Below are 21,902 nucleotides of genomic sequence, written 5' to 3'. Positions count from 1 at the left end.
AGAAAAAGGCGTAGGTAGAAACTCCGTAAGATGCACCTGATGTAAGCCTTGGACACATAAATGGTACAGCATATCAGAGGAAGGTTAATAGGGAAACTAGCTTTTGTATATGAAAGATGCACAATAAACACTGAAAATGTGCAGAGAATAGACTCCATCAACTGCCAGGTGGGCAAACTAGAGGTAGTAGATAGCTTCTGTTATCAAGGCGACCAAGTTAGTAGTGGAGGTGAATGTTCCAAGAGTGTAGCTGTGAGAATAAGATTAGATTTCTTGCTGCCACCATCATCTATGCTCATCAATGGAGCAAGGATAATTAATCTTTGGTTAGAGTACTGTTGAGGGTTTAATGTTGTCCCTCTTTCAGTTAGTTTTATGGTTGGTGGTAGAATGAGGCAGAGAGCTTGTGTTTATCTTTTTTTGGCAATGATGTATTTATTGTAGTTAGACATAGGAATATGTTTTAATCCAAAATTTAAAACTTTCAAAATATTTTCTCTTCTGCAGTTTCTTCTTGACTGTTCCAGAAATATGACTGACAAAACAAAAACCCAGTTTCCCCCACCTCAGTCAACGGTAGCGATCCCAAGTCCACAAGAACCTGGATACAAGTTAACAGACTCTGCCACAAAAGTAAGTAGTGGCCTAAATATTCTACTGCTCTTGTTTGAATTATAACACTCTGCTAGGCCACAAACAAGTAAACACATTGGATTTACGTTCATTCCATCTTTGGTGGGTACCTCCCAACCACAAAACAGTGACATCATCATCATCATTTTTAACATCACTTTTCCATGCTTCACAGGTCAGATAGAATTTGTTGAGATAGATTTTCAACAACCAGATATCCTGCCTGTTGCCAACCCCCACCTGCTACCAAGCAGAGTAATATTTTGTCATGGAAGACACAGGAAACGAACAACATCACTTGTAATACTCATTTTCAATCATCACATGATGTCAAAACAAAGGTACACACACAAACACCCTCTTTATACACATACACACACACACACATATTTATATATATATACACATGCACACACATACACACACAAACACACACACACATATAACAGGGTTTCACATATTTTCCATCTACAAAATTCTCTTGACAAGATCAACTGGAGGCTATATAGTGTTGTCGCTAAGCAATGAGATTGAACTCAGAACCACATGGTTACCATTGTTATGAAGCAAAATTCTTAACCATGCAGCAATACTTGTGCCACAGTTATTAATTTATTTTTATTATTTTCCATTTCTTCCAGCATGTAACCAGCAGAAGCAGAGTTCCGATTAGCCCAGTGAAGAAACTGACCAATGGACGTTCCTACCACCTCATGTCTCCTATCGACAGTGACCAGGAACTCAATGATCTAGAAGTGGCTACAGTCTTGGCTGAAGGTTAAAATTCTTTTTGTCAACTAACAGCCATGGGTCTTTTACTCAACACAGTATGTTAAGATGATTATACACAGCTGCTTATGAACACTCCAAAAGGAATCAAAACGTGCATACAGTTGTTGTCTCTTTTTCTCTTCTGCACATCTATTGTACAAACGAATATGTACAGTTGTAATCATCCTCCTCGTTCTCTTCTTCATCATCATTATCACCACCATCATTATTCCTACATTTACTTTTCCATGCGTGCATGGGTCAGATGAAATTCATTGAGACAGATGTCTTTCCTGTTGACAGCCTTCACCTGTTTCCAGTGATGGCAATATTTTCCCAAAGCTGAACATGTTTATACAGAAGACTGAACACAAGGGAAACCATTTAAATAGCAGTGGCACTTGTTTACAACTCTGTCTCGTGTTGCCAAAACAAGGAGGTTGAAATACACTCAGACAGTCCTCTTTTAGTTTCTGTCTACCAAATCCACTTACAAGGCTTTGGTCGGCCTGGGGTTATAATAGACATTTGTCCAGAGTGCCACACAGTGAGATTGAACCGGAACCAGGCAGCTGGGAAGCAAACTGCTTAACCAGACAGCCATGTCTGCACCGATGTTAGCTCCAAAGCCTATAGATATGTTGTTCAGCACATTATAGTATAGTATAAACTCTTTGTCTTGTCTAATATCTGATCAATGTCAACTAAACTTAATTTTAATGATTTTTCTTTTTTTATTTCCAGGAGAATCTCATGTGCAGAAATACTCAGCAATCAACAAAAACCGAAAGTCTGACCTGGCCATCAAAGTGACCCCATCACCATTTAGGGTAGGTACTTGGGATAATGCTTTGTTTGGGGGTAATGTACTTTGGTTTTCAGCAAAACTTGATTTTTGATGTGGTTCTGAAGGGTATATCAGCTCAGTCACCATTCTAAGTTGATATCCTTTGTTGGAAATTTTTATTCATCAGAGATTTAATTTCTTCACAAATTCCAGTTAAGTACCTAGGTGTGTTTTTTTTTTCTGAATTGGTTTATGTATGTTTTGAGATATTTTTTTTTTTACCCTGTGAGTAAAAGAAGTGTACTTGTCACTTTTTGACTATTATAGTTTTTTCTTCACCACATTTTTATTTCCTGTTAACTCTTTAATTAAATATGCTAACCCTTAATGAACATATGAATTTCTCTTTGCCTGTCTGTCTTAATATTTCTGTTCTTGCTGCTTTCAGCCATCTACTGTGATCACCAACCTACAGCGTGGTAACGTACAAACGACAACACCATCAATATTTCAGAGTAAGAGTTTATCAATCCTCGTATATTATTTTTCATAACTCCTGTGTTACCCATCACTTTGCTGCTGGTAAAAATATTTGTTAATCATGTATGTAAATGTATCTTCACAAATTGCTCCAAGTGAAAGTCTTTTTTTAAAGTCTGTGTTGCATTGTCTGTATGTTGAAAGACATACTGAAACACCCCCACCACACACACAAAACCACAAAACAAAATAACTATTGGCGTTAGGAAGGCATCCAGCTGTAGAAACTCTGCCAGATCAGATTGGAGCCTGGTGCAGTCTTCACCTCTTTCCAAGCAAGGTAATAGTTCCCCATGACCAGACATGCTTTGATGGAAGATTGGAAATGAAGGATACCATTTGCATGACAGTCACACTCATTTACAATTATCACATGATGTCACAAAACAGAGACAGTAACATCTACACACACACACAAACGTGTGTATATGTGTGTGTGTGAGAAGCTTCTTTCAGTTTCCATCTACCAAATTTACTCACAAGACTTTGGTCAACCCAGGGCTATAGTAGAATACACTTGCCCAACTGTGCCATACAGTGGGACTGAACCTGGAACCATATAGTTAGGAAGCAAACTTCTTACACACAGCCATGCTTGAATAAACAATGCATATGTTAAAAATTATTGAGGTGGGTTACTGTTTATCAATGAGTCAATGATAATGTCATCTTTTTATTGCCCCCCCCCCCCAAAAAAAAAAACAGAAACGATAATGAGATGAATTTTTTTTATCACACAAGAGGAAAGTGTAACATTTCACTTAAAATTTCTCTTGGTAGAAAGAAATGAAAAGTTAGCATTGACATTTCATATCTCTCTAACAAAGGAGTTATTCCAAAACATTGAACTTGCTTTCTTCACAGCATAAAAGTTATTCCAATGTTAGAACTATTTCGGTGACTTTTTTTGCAGACACATAACATCACTACTTTACTCAGATGTCATGTGTAAAAAAAAATCATCACTATTGAGGAAAGTCAAATCAACTCTGACACATATGCACTCAAGGCTGCTCTCCTCTGCTGGTCTATTGATGCAAATATCTTGGAGACAATTGCCAAGGAACACCTAAAGTGGCAACATATCAATGTCAAAGAAATGAACCAGATGGTAAAATAACACATCAAAAGGCACAGATCAGCCCCAGGAAAACTTTTTTTGATGACATTTTTTTTACATTTTTTTACAGATATCAGTATTCACCAGAAAGCTGCACAAGGAGAACTGGTTCTTCTCTGGCAGGAGTCCACCGACAGTGAGTAATTGTTTTTATACTCACTTTGGAAGAGTTGTAAGTTGTTAGTCACTGGTTTAAGTAGAAATGTCATCATCATCATGATGATGGTTGAAGTAGGATGTTACTTGTCCCATCATCATCATCATTGTCACATTTGGAAATGTTTTTTTTTTATATTAATCCACATTGTTAACAGCACTGTTATTATCACTAATGGTTTGTTTATTATTGTCTATCATCATCATCACTGTCATCATCGTCATCAACACCATTATCATCATCATCATAGCTATACTTTACCTCACACCTGTTCTGGCTACCTCATTACACACCACACAAACTTTCATGTATTCTACCTCACTAAGCTGTCCTCAAACACACATGACTCACTAAATGTTACACTGTGTCCCACATAATATACTTCTTACAACATACACTCATCATCACAATGTACCCCATATGACATACCATAACTACCACACTGCTTTTCTTGGCGAAGCAGATTAAATGTACTGTTGAGCCTGTGAGAAACAACAAAATAATTAGTTGGCTACGTCCACCTTAAAGATTGTAACTTGAACTTACAGCCACTACTCTTCATTACCAACTCACACCTTCTTGGCAACGTCTTTGCACGTGGTTTTCACAGCTCCCACAAACCATTCCACTCCACATAATATTCTTGAAGACCACAGTGTGGTACTCTGACAATGGATCAACAAACGATAGATATAGTGGATCAACAAATGATAGATATAGTGACTTACTTTTAGTTAAGAACTTCTCCTACAGTTGTCTTATCTGATAGAGGACATCATTAGTACCCTGTCTTGACACAAACCCAAAAAGTCATATTAAAAGAAAATTGAATTACATCTTTTGTATCTTCTTTGTTGTATTTCCAGATCTCAACATAAATAAACCTGATGAACAAGGTTTGACTGCTCTACTGTGGGCTGCAGCTAATGGCCAGTTAGCGACAGTGGAATATCTGCTGCAAAACGGTGCCAATCCATATGCGCAGGGAAACAAGGGTGAAAATGCCTTACTGTTTGCCTGTTGCTATGGTTACATTGATATAGTAAAACTACTTCTGAAACTTGGTATGGAAGTGAACTATGTAGACGAGGTAAGTTATGTGATGTTACAAAGACTAGTTTATTATAGGTGAAGTAAGTTGTATGATGTCACATGAAGAGGTACCACAGATTAAGTGATATAATGTTATGAAGATGAGATGCCATACAAAGGTTAGTTATATGTTACAGAGACAAGGTACCATAGACAAGATGAATTATATGGTAGAAAGTGGTACCAAAGATGAGGTAAGTTAAATGATGTAACATAGAGTCTAACATGATAAACTATTGATGTATAATGGGAAGGACACATATAGTGTTAGATTCCTTTATGACTATGACCATTCACTCGTTTAAAGGTATTTAACACTATATACACTGAACCTTAAAAGAAATGCGATTTTTCCAAATGTCATTTTTATATGGTAAATTTTGAAAATTTATTTCGGGGATGTAAGTGTAAATATTCCAAGATATGGACTTCCTGCATCAGCACAACATGAGAACCATGCTGTGGACGGCTCTCAGCCCGGATTTGAACCCAGTTGAACACTTGTGGGATGAAATCCAGAGACAGCTGAACCAAGTGGTCCCAAGGCTGACAACTCGTGTGGAACTGGAAGCATCTTTCCTCAAGGTGTGGACACAGGTGCCAATGGCTTTTGTGAACCACCTCATGCACTCTGTGTACCGACAGTGTATGGCCATTTTGAACACCCAGGGAGAGCATACGCAGTATTGAACATGTCATGCCCTACAATCTTAATGTGCTGGATCCACCTACTACCAGAACACATGTCAGTGACCCATGGACTGTGGTCAAAGTGCATCCCAAGAAATTGACTTTATCAGATTTATCAAAATTTATCTCTGACATAATGAAATTAAAACATATTTCACAGACACACACATCTCGCGTTTCTTTTGCAGTTCCATGCATGTCCTTTGCATAATACTGCTATTATATAGCGGTGAAACATGGACACTGACAAAGAAATTATCAAACAGGCTAAATGGCTGCTACACAAAGATGCTTAAGTGTGAAATGGCAGCAACATATGACAAATGAAAGCCATTACAGAGACCTGCCAAAAGTTAGCGAAAACATCAGGCAAAGACAGCTGCAACTATCTCTTCACTGCATGCGCCACCTTGAACTGGGATGCACACTGCTGCATTAAAGTCATTTTGTTTTTTTCTTTTATGTAAGAGAACTGTTTATTATTATTTTTATTATTATTATTATTATTATTGTTATTATTATTTCAGAGTGGTAACACAGCATTGATGTATGCTGTCAACAATAACCATGCCAGTTGTGTGAAGTTACTGCTAGAAGCAGGAGCTGATCTTACCATGGCAAATGAAGATCAACTGACTGCTATGGATTTAGCTGTCAGTCATAATCACAAATCAGGTAGGTAATTATTATTATTATTATTGAGTGAGAGAGCAATGCACTGCAATATTCAACTTTTGTCACAGTCATCTTTGTCTTTCACCCTTCTGTAAGAGTGGTCAGTAAAACACGCTCCAGAGTCAACTAAATTAATTCCCTCTGACCCCAAAATGTATGGCCTTTGCTTCCTAAATGGTAAAATTAATAAAATACCCTATTGTGTTTGGTTATATTCCATTGTTTTGTGAGCTCCAATCAAATCCTATTGGAATAAACTCAAGTTTTCCATCCTTATAGGACATACTGAAATAATGTATACTGCTTATCTTCTAATTATGTTGAATGAGAAACAAATGATAACAAATAATTTAATCTTCTATTTTCAGTTCAAAATGTCATTGAAAACCATCTTCTGTCCATATTTGAAGGTGTTTCATCACCAAACACATTAAAATGAATATTAATGCTGCTATAAAAACTATCACATTGGACAACAGTTCAGTGCAGTGCCCCAGCATGGCCACAATCTAATGACTGAAACAAGATAAACAGTGATGATTTTTTTTTTTTATATTACCATCTGAAATGTTTCATAAATGTTGTTGGTATTGCCTTCTCTTCTGTTGATTTACATCAGACCCTATGAAGGATGTACCACATTTCGCATTATTTATAGGACTTGTGTGGGATTTTTTCATCATAACATTAGGATGGAACAAAAGACTAAAGTATTTATGTGCTCGAATGCATGGTATTAAATGGACTGATACCTGTCAATGTTTTATATTTATATTAAATGTATCCTGTCATCAAAATATATCTGTCTGTGTGCACAGTTCTTTGAAATTAAATTGCATTACTTTTAATTACAAAGGTACTTGATTGGCAAAATCGTGAGAGTGTTCAACAAAATATTACGAGGTATTTCTGGGTTCAAATCATGCCATGGTCAACTTTGCCAAGCATCCCTCCAGGCTTGCTGAATTAAAGTACCGGTCAAGTATTGGGGCTGGTGGTATTGACTAACCCCGTTCAGATTTATCATCTGCTCATCATCATCAACCTGTCTACAAAGAATTTTGTTTTGCTCTGTGCTAGCATGAGGTTTTGTGGTATTTGAATAACTTATAACTTCATTCATCTATCATCATCAATATTATGAATATTATCTCTGTTATTATTATTATCAGTGAACTGGCAGAATTGTTAGCAAGTCGGGCAAAATGCTTAGTGGTATTTCATCTGTCTTCATGTTCTGGATTCAAATTCCGCCAAGATCAGCTTTGCCTATCAGCCTTAAGTACCAGTGAAACACTGGTGTCAATATAATTGACTTGTCTCCTCCCGCAAAATTTCAGGCCTTGTGCAGTGGGACCGAACATGAAACCACATGGTTAAGAAGCGATGCCTGTTGCCTTTATAACTACCCAGCCATGCTTGTATCTTGTTTTTCATTATAAATCTACACTAACGAGGCTGAGATGGTGCTGAACAACATTGGAAATTCTCATTAGCTCCACACATTTATCCATTCCACCAACCAAACCTTTAAACGGAAGCAAAGCAACACATCTTAAAGAAATAAGTTTATTCACAGTCAATTGCAGATTATATTTACAACAGGAAAATATCAGCTTTCCAAAAAACATGCCCAAGCTGGATTTGAAGGTTCTGGAGGTAAAACCCAAGTATCAGGGATCCGACTGGCACCGGGTGCAGTTTCTGGTGCCAAATAACAATCCCAGTCTCTCCTATAAAGACATAAAAGAAAAATAAGAGAGTAAAAAATATGTATTTAAATTTATATATCTCACAAAGCAGTAACATTTAATTTTAAGTTATTACTTTTTAATTAAACAAAAAGATGAAAATTTGATTTCAGTGTTCATTTGAGACCTTATTTTGAAATATAAAAAATAAAGTGCATTGTGGTCATCAAAACTAGTCATTCAAAATGAATATATAATCTATGAATGATCAGGTATGGGTTGGAGAAGACTCACTGAAGCAGTGTTTAAGTGCAGGATGCTCTTCCTCTCACCAACCCTTGTTTTTCAAGTAAGATTCTTTTTTATTCCACTGGTCTTTATGTTAGAATAAATGAAACCATCAAGCTATGGGACATAATGCTTATGGGAGACAAATGTCACAGATGCTCATATCACTAATGTGAAGATGCAAGAAAACAAATACACACACGTTATAAGGAGATGCTGAAAATTTCCTGGCTTTGGGTAAAAAAAAATACAGGAGGATCCGTCAGTTATGATTTTATTCAACATATTCTACACTCTCTGAGTGGTTGGCGTTAGGAAGGGCATCCAGCTGTAGAAACTCTGCCAAATTAGATTGGAGCCTGGTGTTGCCATCCGGTTTCACCAGTCCTCAGTCAAATCGTCCAACCCATGCTAGCATGGAAAGCGGACGTTAAACGATGATGATGATGATGATGATGATATTCCCCTCTCAGATCCACACACTTAGCAGTCCTTCAGTCTTTCCAAGCCCTGTAAAAGGACTTGGAAGGTTGGGCCTCCAACCATGCCTTTTGCGATATCCTTAAAGCCAGGAATTTTGCAGATCTCCCTTGTATGTGTGTGTGTGTATTCATTCAAAAGCCAATACAATGCAAATTAAAGTAATAAAGACAGTTGTTCTCTCTTCATTCAGCTTTCATTCTTATATTTCATTTTGCACACGCACACCTACCATACTGTCCACACATACACACACCTACCATACTGTCCACACATACACACACCAGCATTACTGTTTACACACACACACACAATTGCTCCAGTTGTAAAAACTCACCGAATCTGCAGAAAAGACTCCCAATTGTCAATGGCCTGTGTGTAGTATTTCAGGAAAGGGTAACAAGGATCCATTGAATCGATGACATCTGTGGGGAAGAAAAGACCCTGAGAATTACTGGCACTGTAAGAATTATTTCACAAATGTAACAACAGGCAACCCATTAAGGGTTTTTCTATGTGGTTGCTAAATCTGCTCAAAGCAGCAGCCATACCACTCCTCAAATTACAACCTACCTTTTTAAAATAGGAAGGGATTTTTACGTCCTGAAATATTGGACAGTTGAAAGAACAGCAGCAACAACAATAAAAACAAAACAAAGATTACTGGGTAACTTAATTCTAATTTTCGTTACCTCATCTTCCAATCCATTTTACATTGTTTAGCCTTCTATCTCTTTCTATGTCACATATCATATACAATGCTTCAAGCAAGCTCTAACATTTTAGTTACATTTTTAGTTTAGGTGTACCATCGAATTTTGAAAAGAATATAAGTGTACCATAAGTGAAAAAGGGTTGCTGAGCACTGGCCTGGTCCATATCACTAAAATATAAGAAATCAAAGTTTATGTGTAGGAGCGTTGTTCCAGAAAGGGATATTAGCTAAACGCAAAAATATGTTTCCACAAACCTTTGCCAAACAGAAGTTGTAGTTCGCGTTTCTTCTCTCGCTTCTCAATTTCTTTCTTAACTTTGTGTGACTTTGCTCGTTCACGTTCTTTGGTCTCTTCCTGTTCACATTCCAGCATAACCTGCAACAAGGAACAAACACATTTATTTAGAAAAAGCATCACATTAAAAGCATGAGCGTTAGTGTATATTTGAAAAAGTGAATAAAAATAGAACTTTTCTGATAATTATTTTCTACTTTAGTTATTAAATTCTTACAAATCATTAAAGTGGAAAATAATCATCAGAAAAATCATATTTTTATTCACTTTTTCAAACAAACAAGCACACACACACACACATCTACTTGGAAAGCAAACTTTAAAATGATGATGATTATAATTTTATATATATCATCGACATCACCATTTTTACATTCACTTTTTCCCCCTACCATCATCTGTAGAAGCCTTATTAAAGCAGTATTCTTTGGCAAGATGCCCACTCTGTTACCAATCCTTGTTTTCCAACTGTTTGTTTTTCCATGCTAGCATAGGTTAGACCAGGGGTGGGGAAACTTTTTAGTGCAGTGGGCAAAAATTTCCAATGGGAAAAGTCCATGGGTGGACCACGAGTTCTAACTCATATCTGTGTAAATCTTGTATATATCTATGTATAATTTGATATACATTAATAAAGATAAGTTTAACACATTAAATTAAGTTCATTAAAGCTGCCACTGAATTTAGGACATTTATATTACTTATGCAGTATTCTGTATGTTTTAGCTAGAGTGTAGTTGGGTCTCAAGGAGGTGGTACAAACCTAGCAATATTTGTTTTATAGTGAAAACAAAATTTCCATGCAAATGGAACAATTTCTGTTCGAGTCTAACCATTTTAAATTGTAGTGGAAATGCAACCTCTGCTGCAAATAGGCATATGAATATTGTATAAATTATACAATTGAAAATTTCCATATTTTGTATATGCAAATATATAGGCCTGTAGGTGCAATAGAATGTGCTCGCGGAGGTTTCCTACCCCTGGGTTAGATAAATACGTATTATCATTGAAGCATAATATAACTGGATGCCCTTCTGATTGCTAACACATAATTGTTTTTCTAGAGGGGGATTATTTTTATTTTCCACTTTCTGACTACCTAATCCAAAATTTAACATGAAATATTTTTGACTGACCAGTGATGTTCAGTATTTAACACAGGATCTGTATAAGGGACAAAAAAAAAAAAGCAAATGAAGGAAAATATAATACAATGGTGTGCAGGTGAACTGGTGAATAATGATAGGTTTACCATAAGGGTACGCTGCTCTGCTTCATAGACATCCATCTGGTTATTCAGCATCCTTTGTAAGCCAGAGATGTCTTCCTCAAATTTCTTATCAGAATGGAATAATGTATATAAGCCTGAAGGAGAAAAACAAAAACATTAAGAATAAAGAAATAAATCATATCTTCTCATGATTTAGGGGGATTAATTACACTTTTATAAGATGTTGGTGTAGTTGTTAATAACAACTGCCAAAGTTTTATGAAAATAAAAAATAAATAAAAACTCTAGCCCACGTCTGAAGATATACAAGCAGGTAGATTAGATGGTGAACCTTAATAATTTAACTGTGCAATTAAAGTTTGAAGTTATTCCAATAATAATGTTAAATTTTTATCAGAAAAATAGAATTGGTATTTTCTTCAAGCTTCAATAAACTTGACATATCTCAATGGAAAGTAGTTTCAAACATGACATTCTTCAAGAAATGGTAAAGGTGATGAGATTTTTTGAGTGGAAACATCTGATTTATGCAGGAATCTAGGATATAAGAAATTACAAGGTTTCTTCTCCCCATCTCAAAATGGACAAAAAAAAAAAAGAAACATGCAAACACACCTTTCTTAGCAACATTCTCTTTGCGGATTTTCCTCAGTTTACTCAGGTTTCCAATCAGTTCCAGCATTTTGGCAACATCAGACTTCTTCTTACGAACTTCACCCAGGACTGAGTCAACTGCCACTTTCATTTCTTTCTCCTAAAAATACAAGTAAACCAGTTAGATATCAGAGAATATTCCAAGAAATACTGCAGTTCCACATTCCCAGTGTGAAAGAATCATTTTTGTTAAACTTTTAATTAACATCACCTTAATTAGTTAAAGAAAGGAAAAAGAGACAATAGAAGCAATGGTCATATCCTTTTCAATGCCTGCTAGTTAAATCAATACAAAGATTGTACAAAAAAGTACACAGACATAACAACATAGATGTAGAAGTGTTGTCATGAATTTAGCCACAACTCTGGTATTACAGACATGTGATTAGAATGTCACACGAAAGGCAAGCAAGATGGATTCTTCAAACCAAGCCAACAGGTAGGACACAAGGCAGTTGACTAAGAATGAGATGGTTGGGTAAGCACGCTGTCCACTCCTCTCTGGATCACGCCTTCCTCATCCACGTGGTCCCAATCGCCCTCCTAAAATCCTAACTCCACCATCGCGGAGGCCTTCCGAGTGGTCATATCCATGAACTCCTGGATATATATATATATATATATATATAAAGATAGATAAGGTCAGTTTATGGGATTATCTCATAGACACCGGCCTTATCTATCTTTATACTACACTGCTCTATAACTTGGAGTGTACTTTTTTTTTTTGATTTATGATTTACCAATGATATATATATAATCACTCGTTATTTTTTTTATGCCAGCTTTCCCATGTTCCTATAGGTAACATGAATATATCATTGAGGCACTGTTTTACAGCTGAATGCCCTTCCCAACACGTACCTATTTTCTAAGAGTATATATATACATATATATACACACATATATATATATATATATATATATAACTTTTATAAGTAATATTCTAAAAGAATATATAACTGAACTTATGTTGAGTGCTCAATTATCTTGAGCAAATAAATGTGTATATATATGTTTTTATATTATTAATAAATTCATAAACTCATCAATAATATACTCAGGAAATCAATATTTAATATTGATTTCCTGAGTATATTATTGATGAGTTTATGAATTTATTAATAATATAAAAACACATATATACATATATATATATATATATATATATATATATATATATATATATATATATATATAGATATATATATATATATATATACATATTAGTTTTGTAATCAGGCAGTTAAAGGGAGAAAAATAGAGAAAGGGGAGGGGGGACAGAGGATAGATTTCTGAATATGCATATTACTGTGTAAAGCTTATTAAACATGTCAAATTGAAATAGAAAATTTACCTAACAAACTAAACAAAATTTTTTTAAAAAAACGACGACCACCACCACCACCACCACAATCATCATCCTCATCGTCATCATCATTATCCCTTACCTGTTTAATTTGCTGTTCTTTCTGAGATATGGAATCCCTCCAATCATCCAATGTCCGATGCAGTTCCTTCCTGTAAGACATAGCCTTTTCTCGTTCTTCATATTTTTTTTTCCGTAAGCGTTTCAGCCTCGCCTGCAAATCATTCAGAGAAAACTCATTTCAAGCAGAAAGGAACATCATTAAAAATGAAGGCAGAGCAGAGTGCTTTCTAAACTATAGACAGATATGGTCACAATACAAAACAGAAGTGTAAATACAACTATAAAATAGAATACAAGTAGATATAGCCACAGTATAAGTAGATCTAGTCATAACACAGGTAGATATAATCACAAGACAAAATATGGTTACATTATACAGTACAGGTAGGTATGGTCATAATACTGAATACAAATAGGCCTCTTCAGAGATCTCTGAAGAGGCCTAGCGAATCATGCATGTACCCCCATTTCAGCATTTCATCTGCTAATTACTCCGGCAGGAGCTATTCAGATAGAATGGGGCATGCCAACGCTAGGCTGAAACAGCTGTAAGTTTCTGATTATTCTCAAATTCCTAATGTTCTTTATATTTGTAACCCCGATTGTTAATATAACATGGTTTGTCATTAAAAAATTTGTATTTTGTGGTTTTTGTCATAAGTTAATTCAACGTAATACACTGTCTGCAAGCCGTTGAGTACAGCATATTCTCCTCCATTTTCTAATTGCTATATATATATATATATATATATATATATATATCATCATCATCATCATCATCATCGTTTAACGTCTGCTTTCCATGCTAGCATGGGTTGGACGATATATATATATATGGTTATTGCCAGTGTCATGTAAATCGTAATCGTGGCCGTTGTCAGTAGCATGATCCTCGAATGTTGAGATTCATGGAGGTGAGGGATGATGTGGAGCATAATCTTCAAATGTCAGGCCTCACAGAGGCGATGTAACCTTTGGCGATATGCTGGGCTTGAGAATACTTGTCAAGCCAAATGAAACCCACAGTCATGGCCAGTGTCATGTAAATAGCACCCATGAAATTGTAGTCATGGCACCCGTGCCAGTGGCATGTAAAAAGCACCCATTACACTTTTGGAGTAGTTGGCATTAGGGTTAGGGGTTAAAAACCCTGCCAAATCAGACTGGAACCTGCTGCAGCTCTTCAGTTTACCAGTTCCAGTTAAACTGTCTAACCCATGCCAGCATGGAAAGCGGACGTTAAATGATGGTGATGGTGATGGTGATGTAGGAGAATGCAATGTAAGCATGGTATTGAGAATAAGGGGGTAGTGCTCGGATTATTAAGAATTTTTACTCCAACCTCTTCATCCAGAGCCAATACCTTAGCTTTAAGAATGATCCTTGCCAAGCTGTTATGTAGATAGAAAGGCAGATAAACATGGGTAGGCTCAATCCGTATCATCATCATCATCATCGTCGTCGTTTAACGTCCGCTTTCCATGCTAGCATGGGTTGGACGATTTGACTGAGGACTGGTGAAACCAGATGGCTACACCAGGCTCCAATCTAATTTGGCAGAGTTTCTACAGCTGGATGCCCTTCCTAATGCCAACCACTCAGAGTATGTTTATGTGAAATACAAATTATGGAATAAAAAATAATCTTCTCCGAAGGAGGATCACCAGGCCTAGCTTAAACAAGTTCATAGAAACTTATGTTGTTACAAACACCTATGACATCATGCACAGCTGTTATGTATGAATTTGATTATGGCATAAGTCACTGATCTCCCAAATCAGCTTTCGAGACAAGACTGTTATATAACTCCTTTTGTTTTCTTTATTTTGTAATCTGCATTTTGTATTCCATGTGTATATACACATGTTATGCATACCTGTGTTTATTTTCCTTTCTATCTGTGTGTGTGTGTGTGTGTTTGTGTGAGAGCTAAAGAAGGAAAGAATAAAGAAATATAAAATGGTGAAATACAAATAAATTACAGCTAAAACAAACAACATAAAAAAAAACCATGTCATTATAAAAGATGTGTGTACACATAACAGAGACAGTATCAAATGTTTCCACCTTGTTAGTCATTGGTTGGTTTGATTGTACATCCAACCAATGAATACCACTGACTGAAAGTTGAATCTTCATCACAGCTTTAAAAGAAAAAATAAATATTTATTAATGAATTCAATTAATTTATGAGCTAAGAAGGAAATGTGATGCCCGTAGCTGACTTATGCTTCATAGAAGTTGAAGATATTCAGGCAAGGAAAAAAAAGTGTTACCATCAAACTTGGAATTATTATTGGTGGAATTTGGTGAAGTTGTTTGGACCCAAATAGAATATTTGCTGTAGTGTCAAAATATATAGCTATAGTGACAAGATGATACCAACAAGTGTTAGAAGTGTTATAGCAGTATGATATAAACACATGTTATATCTATATAATGGATGCCAACATGTGTTATAAATGGGTGTTATAACAGTTCAATAATGACACAGGCTATGACTATGCAATATTGATATGCTATAACAACACAGTACTGACACATGCACAACATGGTATCAACATATGCCATTACACAGTGATATTGACATGTTAAAACAGTGATACTGACATGTGCAATAACAGTGATATTAACACATACCATAACAATATTGACACATGCTAAAACAGTAAAATCAACATATGCTATAACAGTGTAATGTTGGCCATTGCACAACAGTGTGATATCAACATATAACATATTGGCTAATGCACAATTACATAATATCAATATGAGCTACGACATGATATTAGTACAATGCCATAACAGTGCAATATTGACATATGCTATAATAATATCAGTGTTATACTTTCAAAGGCTATAACAATCATCATAACAATGTGATATCAACACATGCAGTGACTGTAATATCATCAGATGTAATAGCAATTTATACAGACATGTGCTGTATCAACAAGTTCTGTAAACAATATTGATTTCAAATTTTGGCACAAGGTCAGCAATTTTAGGAGAAGGGGTTAAGTCGATTACATTGACCCTCTGGGTTCAACTGGTAGTTATTTTATTGATCCCAAAAGGATGAATGGCAAAGTCAACCTTGGTGGAATTTGAGCTCAGAACATAAAGATGGATGAAATGCAGTGAAGCATTTTTTTACCTGGCATGCAAACGATTCAGCCAGCTTGCTACCTTAGTTCTGTAAACAATATTAACAGAAGGAATAATAGGATATCAAGAAATGCTATAACAGCATGATATCAGCTATAATAACAAGCTATCAAAAAGAAACATACTATATAACACGACATGTTGTATAACATGACATCAAGGTACACCCCATCAATATGATAATATAATGTTGCTATCGCGCATCTTTAAGTGTATGATAACAATAACCTATCAATACATGTTATAAACATGATATCCACTTATATTGCAGAAATACAAAAAGGCACTGATAGGGATGGTCACTAGAAACACATAATTGTTTGAACTTACAATAAAAAGAAAATAAAAAAATCTCACTCCCTGACACACAAATATTGTGCTTTAATGTAAAGGATATTCCAAGTAAAAGGATATATGAGTTTCGAAGCCCATTCTTTGATCAACTTTGATATATTAGCCAAAGCATTAATGTAATTTTTGTTTTAAACAAAGGATATATGTTTTGTTTTATCTGATTTTTTTTTTTTTTAAAGAGGCACTAGGCTGAAACAGGCAAGTGATGTAACTGCCTAGATTGGTCAGTCAAAATGGAATATAGACTTCCTAAAGGTACACCATGTATTATTTCCAATAGGTCACACCAGGGAAGCTTGAGCCATACATACTGCAACCAAATAGGAATTCAGTTAAAGTTTCAGATATGACAGACAATATAGATTCTTTTTTAAATAAATAATATATATGTATGTATTTATATAACCTTCTAATTTTGGCACAAGGCCAACGATTTTGAAAGTACTTTACCGCCTCTGAAAGGATGAAAGACAAAGTTAACCGTGACAGAATATGAACTCAGAAAGTAGAGTCAGATGAAATGCCACTTTGTTCAACACAAACAATTCTGCTAGTTCACTGCCTTAATAATAATAATAATAATTACAATAATAATAATTATCATTATTATTTCAAGTTTTTACCACAAGGGCAGCTTGGGGAAGATGGGGATGAGTTGATTACATCAACCCCAGTGTTCAACCCTGAAAGGATGAAAGGCAAAGTTGACTTCAGTAGAATTTGAACTCAGAACATGCAAATAGATGAAATGCTGCTAAACATTATCCTAGTAGGAATAATAACAACAATAATAATAATAATGGTTTCAAATCTAGCCACAACGGCAGCATTTTTGGGGGAGGGGATGAATCGATTACATTGACTCCAGTGTTCAACTGGTATTTATTTTATCGACCCTGGAAATGGAAAGAAAATATTATGAATCTTATAAATAAATACTCATTTTTCTCTGTTAAATTTTAATAAGTTACTTTCCTCACAATAAGAAATGCCATGTATCTATCTATTTGCTTATCTTCCTATCACTGTTTTTACCTCAATCTCTCACTCAATACACAAGTAACCTAGATGACTCACAGGCAATGTCCACTTCAGTTTCTCACATTCAATCATTTCAGAATGTTGTTGGATGATTATTTGCTTACAACCATTTTAAAATTCATTTTATTATTGAACAGTTTGTCATGAATGAAGAATGAATAGTTTCACAAAGTGTAAGCAAGTGATACAACAAGAGGATTCCATCACTATTTATCTTGAGCTCTCACCGAATACACTCTCTGTCTCTCTCTCTAACTCTCTTGCCATATGTGTGTCTGCTTCTGTGTGCATGTTTATTTTCTCTTAAAAGAGAGCAATTCATTACAGAATGGAACAAAAAAAAATGATGAATCTCTTAACTTATGAATAAATATTTGTTTTTCTCTTACTGAATTTTTTAATAACTATATTTACAATACTACAAACATGTTCACACATGGTCAGTTGCATATTGTCTTCAGTGGAGTTGGGAATTCATCAGAGGTAAAAATTCTTGCTGGTAAATTCTTGTAAATTTACTCTACCAAGAGGATCTCACCAGCATCCCAATTATGAAGATGTAAAATTCTCTAAAATTACAGACATTGGCTGCCAAAATTTTCTGTCTGTGGTTTGTTGTATATAACGCTGCATGTAGAAAAATAGTTAAAAACTAACATATATTTTGATCTATGAAATGTTTCTTTTATTTCAATACTGTTTTATGTTCCTTTGCTTAATCCTTTGTGGAATAAATATATATATATATATATATATATACCTGTATTTCAATGAAAGAATTACTTATTCCAGGTATAAAACAAGGGGTCATGCACTAGTAGTAATAATATCTCATGAAATGCTTTAGGCAACTCTGAGTTTTAACATTGTTGCTAATGAAACTGGAAATATCCCCCATAAGAAACAGGGCATGAACAGATGAAATGTCAGGGTGATGTCTGCCTTTGCAGACATCTTGGTCACATAGATCAGTTAGTAAAACAATCATTAAACTCACCCGTTTCTTTAGTCTTGCTTTCATCTTCTTTTCCAGTTCTTCAATCAGATTTTTATCAGTGATTTTCCGACGTAAATCTTCCAATGTCTCCTACAAAAAATGTTTTTCAGGAATATATAAGCAATACAATTTTTTTTGTTTTTGTCTTTATGTTGGTTGGTTGGTTGGTTTATCACAGTCAACACCTCACTTGCAATATTTTGGAATCAGAATAAAAATCAACCCTAGTACTCAAGTGGTACCATGTTTTATAGACACTGAAAGAACGAAAGGCAAAGCTGATCAACTCCCCACCCCATAGAGTGAACATAAAGTGTTGTAAGCAAGATGACAAAGGGAAATGCAGTAATGAGTGAGTTTTAGAATTAATTTAAGAAAAACCTGCAGACTTGAGAGTGTGGATTATGAAAGGATTAGATTTTGTAAAATGAGGCAACATGGAAGAAACCAAAATGATTAGGGATGTCTGCAAAGGACAATCTTCTGGAGACATAAACTATATCTAGCAGGTCAAATAACTGCATAGAACATCCAACTGAAAATAACAATTTTGCTGGCAGGAATCATCTCACCAACATTAACATAATAAAAAAGGAATATGTAAAACAAAAACAGTGAAAAGATGTGTCATGCATAAAATATAAATATGTTACCTTTGTTGTTTCAATTTTTCTAATTTCAGCCAACCATTCCTCTTCAGTGGCAGTTTCATGAATATTCTCTAGGGTCTTCTTAAATTTATGAAGTTGGCCAGCAGTCAGCAGCATTTGACGGACAAGATTCTGTGATTCCCAGATCTGAATAACAAATTTGAATTTAAAAACCGATATATTATACCAGATATTCTTTGAACCAATGATCCAATAAAGTTTATTACCATGATAAGGTAGATGGATAAAGATAATTATCACCATCATCCTCGTTATTAACTGGAGGACATTGAGGTATGAAATTAGTTGATGAAACCGTGCTTCTCTGCACACTTTGGGTTACTATCAATTTTTCATATGATATGTACATGCACAGACCTAGCCATTGTCAATCTTACACTAGTGTGAAAGGATCATTTATAGTCCTGGTTGTTAGAGTTATTTCAAAAGCAGTCATATTTAACTAGGGAATGATAACAGCCTGGAGTACCACATCCCCAAATCACTAGAATGTCCTGATATTTAAATTTAAAAAGAAAGCAATCTTCATTAACATAGCTGTTATATGCTACTCATCATAACAAGTCAATTAGAGTATGTGTTAGCAGCTTTGGTCAAGCTGACCTATGATCAGAGATATTCCAGATGTGACCATCTCGTCTTTTTGTACATCAGCAGCTACACTGTCAGATGAAGATTGTCATTTCAAATTATTATGCAAGAGAAAGAAGACACTTTGGATAATGTCTTCCTCGATACACTATGCCTGAAACAAAGACAGGAGTCAAATACATTCATTCATTTGTCTGTTCAATCTGGAGCTAAACAATAAAATGCTAAGAAAATCTTCCAATCTGAACATACCGTCATGGTTGAAGGTTTCTTTGAGGGCAGGTCCTGGATTTTCGTGGAAAACTTTTGCTTAATCCATTCTTTGTCTTGTTGTCTTTGGAGTTGTAAGGCATCGTCGATTTGGGAATATTCAGAATCTACAGAATTGTCGGGTTTTTGTGGGAACCTGCTACCATAAACTGGCGTGAGCGGAGGTGGGACACTGAAGTTTGATGTCGCTAAAGTCACATCAGACAGTCCACTGTTTGATGATGGGGTGTTATTAAAATTATTATCCCCGTGTAACTGATTCGTATTTAAGGTGTCGGCCAGAGGAGGAGGCGGGGGAGAAATAAAACTGGGACCGAGAGGAGGAGGAGGGGGAACAGAAGTGGCATTGGATGGGATGCTAGAAACAATGGAATTAGAACTGTCGGTACCTAGATACAACGGTGCAGAACAAGGTTTCAAATACTGTGGAGGCAGTGGTGATGGATCAGCAGAGGATGGGGCAGAGGAAGTATGGGGGATCACCGGTGGTAATGGTAGGGGTGGCAGAGGCGGCAGGGAAGGTGGGGGACACGATGTGTCGAGGCCGGGGAAAGGGGGAAGGTTGAAGTTGGCCGGATACTCCGGTGTCGCAACGTTCTTCTGTTGGGGAATGTAATTCACTCCCGAGTAGAATCCAGCTTGGTCCCTGATGGGTGGTGGTGGCAGCGGTGGTTGAGGACGAGTCGGTGGTGGCTGTGACGGTAACCTTGTCGTCACTTGTTGATGCATGTGTAATGGTGGTGGGCGTGGCGGCGGCGGCGGTGGTGGTACGTTAGTGTTAGGAAACTGTTCTGCTCTGAAACCGCTTCTGCTGTATTTCGGCGGATAGTTGTTGTCATTAGTGATTGGTGGACGAGAGTTCGAATGTAACATGTTCCTCGTGTTATTATTGTTGCTGTTGTTAGTATTACTTCCTTGCTCAAGCCTAGACCTTGGATGATCAGAATAATTATACGGTGGCAAAGCTCCTTCAGTTCGGCCGTAAGGTGGGGGGAAGTTTTTGGAGTCACTCGCAATATCACGATCTTTATAATAACTTCCCTCATCAGGATGGTTATATCTGGTCCCCCGGTGCTGTTGTTCACTAGGGTGAAAGTTGCGGAACACACGTTGGTTCTCGCCATAGGGTCTGGAAGAGAAGTTGTCATTATTTGTGTCATATGGTTGATGTTGTGGTGGAGGTAGTGGTCTCCTCTGTTGGCCACGTTGGTGATGCTGTTGATAATATGTATCATCATTGAAAGCCGATGATGACGGATTCATTATAAAACACTGTCAGTGCTCACAGCTTCCACGAGTTTGTATTTGGATTAACAAAATATCACAAACAACAGCTTATTTTCTATTATCGTTATTTCCTCCTCTTTCTTAAATTACATCAAATGAAGAAGGGAAGAAAGAAATTTAGAAGAAAGTTAATGGAGAAACAAACCAGAGTAAGACGCCATGATAGATAACACGAGATTTAACCGAGACTTCAGTATCAAATCTCGTTGTACCACAATAAACATTGACAGTTGCTGTAGCAACTGACCAAAGTTGTATGAGGGTAAGAA

At 36.0% G+C, this 21,902-nt stretch overlaps 2 protein-coding genes across 7 annotated transcripts in view; one reads left to right on the top strand and one right to left on the bottom strand.

Annotated features, from left to right (window-relative positions):
- Positions 1–9,112, top strand: part of LOC106872689 (uncharacterized) — a 12,103-nt gene extending 2,991 nt beyond the window's left edge. For all 6 annotated transcript variants that reach the window (XM_014919763.3, XM_089361051.1, XM_014919764.3 and 3 more), the window contains exons 2-9: positions 508–633; positions 1,275–1,410; positions 2,149–2,234; positions 2,640–2,706; positions 3,922–3,987; positions 4,875–5,098; positions 6,318–6,465; positions 6,834–9,112. In XM_014919763.3, coding sequence (XP_014775249.1) covers positions 508–633; positions 1,275–1,410; positions 2,149–2,234; positions 2,640–2,706; positions 3,922–3,987; positions 4,875–5,098; positions 6,318–6,465; positions 6,834–6,904 — 924 coding nt within the window. In that variant the 3' untranslated portion in view covers positions 6,905–9,112. The remainder of the gene's footprint in view (positions 1–507; positions 634–1,274; positions 1,411–2,148; positions 2,235–2,639; positions 2,707–3,921; positions 3,988–4,874; positions 5,099–6,317; positions 6,466–6,833) is intronic.
- LOC106872686 (uncharacterized) lies at positions 8,021–21,902 on the bottom strand. Its single transcript, XM_014919760.3, has 9 exons — positions 20,329–21,902; positions 19,468–19,611; positions 18,815–18,904; positions 13,274–13,405; positions 11,784–11,922; positions 11,190–11,302; positions 9,895–10,015; positions 9,262–9,349; positions 8,021–8,198 (listed from the first exon to the last, which is right to left on the bottom strand). Exons 1-9 carry the CDS (start codon positions 21,607–21,609, stop codon positions 8,078–8,080), a joined length of 2,229 nt encoding a protein of 742 aa, XP_014775246.1. The 5' UTR covers positions 21,610–21,902; the 3' UTR covers positions 8,021–8,077.

The sequence above is a fragment of the Octopus bimaculoides genome, chromosome 12 (assembly GCF_046866305.1).
Source record: "Octopus bimaculoides isolate indiv1 chromosome 12, ASM4686630v1, whole genome shotgun sequence".
NCBI lineage: Eukaryota > Metazoa > Mollusca > Cephalopoda > Octopoda > Octopodidae > Octopus > Octopus bimaculoides.
Note: the sequence above shows the minus strand (reverse complement) of the source record. Positions and strands in the feature narration are given on the sequence as shown.